Here is a 2,981-nt window from a genome sequence, read left to right on the forward strand (position 1 = left end):
ATTACTTGAACGATTCGGTCATACTTGCCGATTGAAAAACAAGTTTGTGACATCATAAATTGGTGTTCATAAATTTGTCCATCTATGCACGTCCGGCCTGGAACACCGGACGTCTATATACACGTCCGGCCTGACACACCGGACGTCTATATACACGTTCGATGTGAACCCCCCGACGTTTGAGTAACGTCACCCACAAAGACGCCGGGGGAAGTTAGGATGTCAAAAGGCTAAAAGAACGGACGTCTAAAGCCCTTTCTGCACTAGTGACCCTAGATCACGCATCGGTAATCCAAGTCTTTCTAAACATGCTAGGGATATAAAGGAGTGTGTGGCTCCAAAATCAAACAAAACATATACGCATTCTTCTAACAATGTACAGGTGTGTAAGATTAATGTACCTGGCTTAGTAGCCTCTTCTGCAGACATTGCGAATACTCTTCCTGTTGCCCAGGGCTTTATTTCAGCAAAATCTATTTGTTGTGGTTCACCCACTTTCTTTTTCTTTGGACAAACCTTCGCAAAGTGTCCCGGATCGTTGCAGATGAAACATCTCTTCCCTTCAACTTTTTCCCCAATATGTTTAGGGCAGTCACATTTGAATTGTGCTCCTCCACACTCAAAACACTTCACTGTTCCTCGATAGGATAATTGTGGTTTTTCATAAGGCTTTCTGTTGAATTTCATTGAAGATTCTCGCTTTGCAAGTCTGGAAACTCTATTTGGATCAAACCCCAACAATTTTATGATTCTGGCTTTATCTACCAATGCTGGAAACTCTTGTATTTCCAATGGCATAAGTACCTTCTTCAGTTCATGCCTTAGTCCTCCCTCGAATTTTCGACATCTCCATTCTTCTGTAATATTCTGAGTATAAAATCTTGAGAGATAGCTAAAGTTTACCATGTACTCTTGTACTGATAGCCTTCTTTGTTGTAAGGTCAGAAACTCCGCCTCCCTTGCAAATTTTGCACTGTTTGGAAAATATTTTTCCAAGAACCTTATCTTAAAGTTCTCCCAATTCACAGCCTCACCACGAACCGTCATCAATCGAAAAATCTTCTCATTCTGCCTTAGCCAGGAGTCGGCCTCATCAGCAGTAGCCTCCCCGTTAAATTTAGTAGGATCATGCCTTAAGAAGTCATTCAAGCTAGAATGATTTTGAGGTACTTGATCAACTTGTTGTTGTTGCATTTTTGTCAAGATTCAAGTGATTTCTTTAAAAAAAAAATAATAAAATTTAGCATATGAAATGAACTTCTTAAAATAGTCATTCTCACCATTAACAATAAAACAAGTTCACTTCCAATAGCCCCAAAAGATTTTCGGAAACCATTGCTCTGATACCACAATGTAACACCCCAATTAATTTAAAGGGTATTACTGGTAGTAAAGACTAAATTAATTTGTTATCTGATATAAACAATCAAACTTTATTTCAATTCTTCCAAAGTACAATTCCAAACTTACAAACTTTAAACAATATAGTCTTCACCACATAACATAAATTTGAAATTAAACTTATAAGTCTTACACAACATATTTTTCCAATGCAAATTTATTCTTTTTATAAAAAGCCCCGAAAGTTTTTCCCCGCATCTCTCTCATCATCTCTAAGCTTTTTCAACCGTATCTGCAACATTATCTGCTCACATATAACATGAGTTATATGATCATAGCACAAACAAATAAGGGTAAGCCAACCATATCATACAATCATTAAACTTACTTATAATATAAATGATTCAATCATGTATTTCTGCAATTTATAAATACCATTATCCCGATGTTATTAATTCATTTTTTTCTTTCTTAACTTCTTCAAAATCATCTTTCTCATTTTCATAAACCTTACAAGTATACCATGCTTACTCACAAAGCCTTATGGTCAGACCGCTCTCTGCCTGCTTCCTTAAGCCTTACCTGTATACTATGTCTTACTTTCTGAAGCCTTATGGTCAGGCCTCTCTCTGCCTACTTCTATAAAACTTACGAATCATATGTTTATGTCAAAGCCTTATGGTCACACCACTTTCTGCCTGCTTTGATAAAACTTAGGAATCATATGTTTATGTCAACGCCTTATGGTCAGACCACTTTCTGCCTGCTTTCATAAAACTTACGAATCATATGTTTATGTCAAAGCCTTATGGTCAGACCACTTTCTGCCTGCTTTCATAAACCTCGGGTGTTACTTTACTCATATCAAGCTCTCATGGTATAAACCGAACATACTACTCCCAGTAGTAAACATCATTTCATAAGTAATGATTTCTTATATCCACTCCAACATTTAATAAAATCAACAATTCATACCCTCTTATCCACCTAACTCAATCATGTTCATTCTTTAATCATAAATTGACAATAACCCATTTTGGTGTCAATAAATTAAACATATTGCCAGATATCATACTTCATATTATAAACTCATTTTTCCCATAACGAGTATAACTCAACAGATTTTCACCAATAAAAGGTCATAGATCAGCCAAAATACATCAACATATCTTAGGAACTACATATTAAAGTTTGGGCTCAATGTAACGGTAAATGAAATATATATGAAGTTTTTACTATGATAACTCAAGAACAAAAATATAGTGTTCATCATACTTTTCAAATTTTCGAAATTTATTTCTCAACACATAGACTTCTAATTACAAATCCGAACGGTAAAATTATAGTAATATATCTTAGGAATCATATATCAAATTTTCAGGTTAATCTAACGGTCAAATAGAACAGAATCTATATTTTACCGAGAGGACTCAGTAACACAATAACAGGGCTAATTAATTTACTCAAACATGCAGAACTTATTTCTCCAAGTATATACTCTTATTTAATGATCCTAATGGTCAAAGTGAAGAAATAGGTCTTAGGATTCATATATTAAAATTTTAGCAAAATCCAACGGTAAAAACAGTTAAAAGGAATGTTTTACCACAGTAACTCAAAAATAAGAAAAATATAATCAT

At 34.8% G+C, this 2,981-nt stretch overlaps 1 protein-coding gene across 1 annotated transcript; it reads right to left on the reverse strand.

The window, feature by feature from the left end:
* Window positions 1-246: 246 nt before the first annotated feature.
* Window positions 247-1,194, reverse strand: LOC148197500 (uncharacterized). Its single transcript, XM_088092086.1, has one exon. The coding sequence runs from the start codon at window positions 1,192-1,194 to the stop codon at window positions 247-249; it is 948 nt and encodes a 315-aa protein (XP_087948212.1).
* Between the last annotated feature and the right edge of the window lie 1,787 nt (window positions 1,195-2,981).

This window comes from Vigna umbellata, chromosome 5, assembly GCF_029865625.1.
Source record: "Vigna umbellata cultivar VRB3 chromosome 5, Vumbellata_1.0, whole genome shotgun sequence".
Lineage (NCBI taxonomy): Eukaryota > Viridiplantae > Streptophyta > Magnoliopsida > Fabales > Fabaceae > Vigna > Vigna umbellata.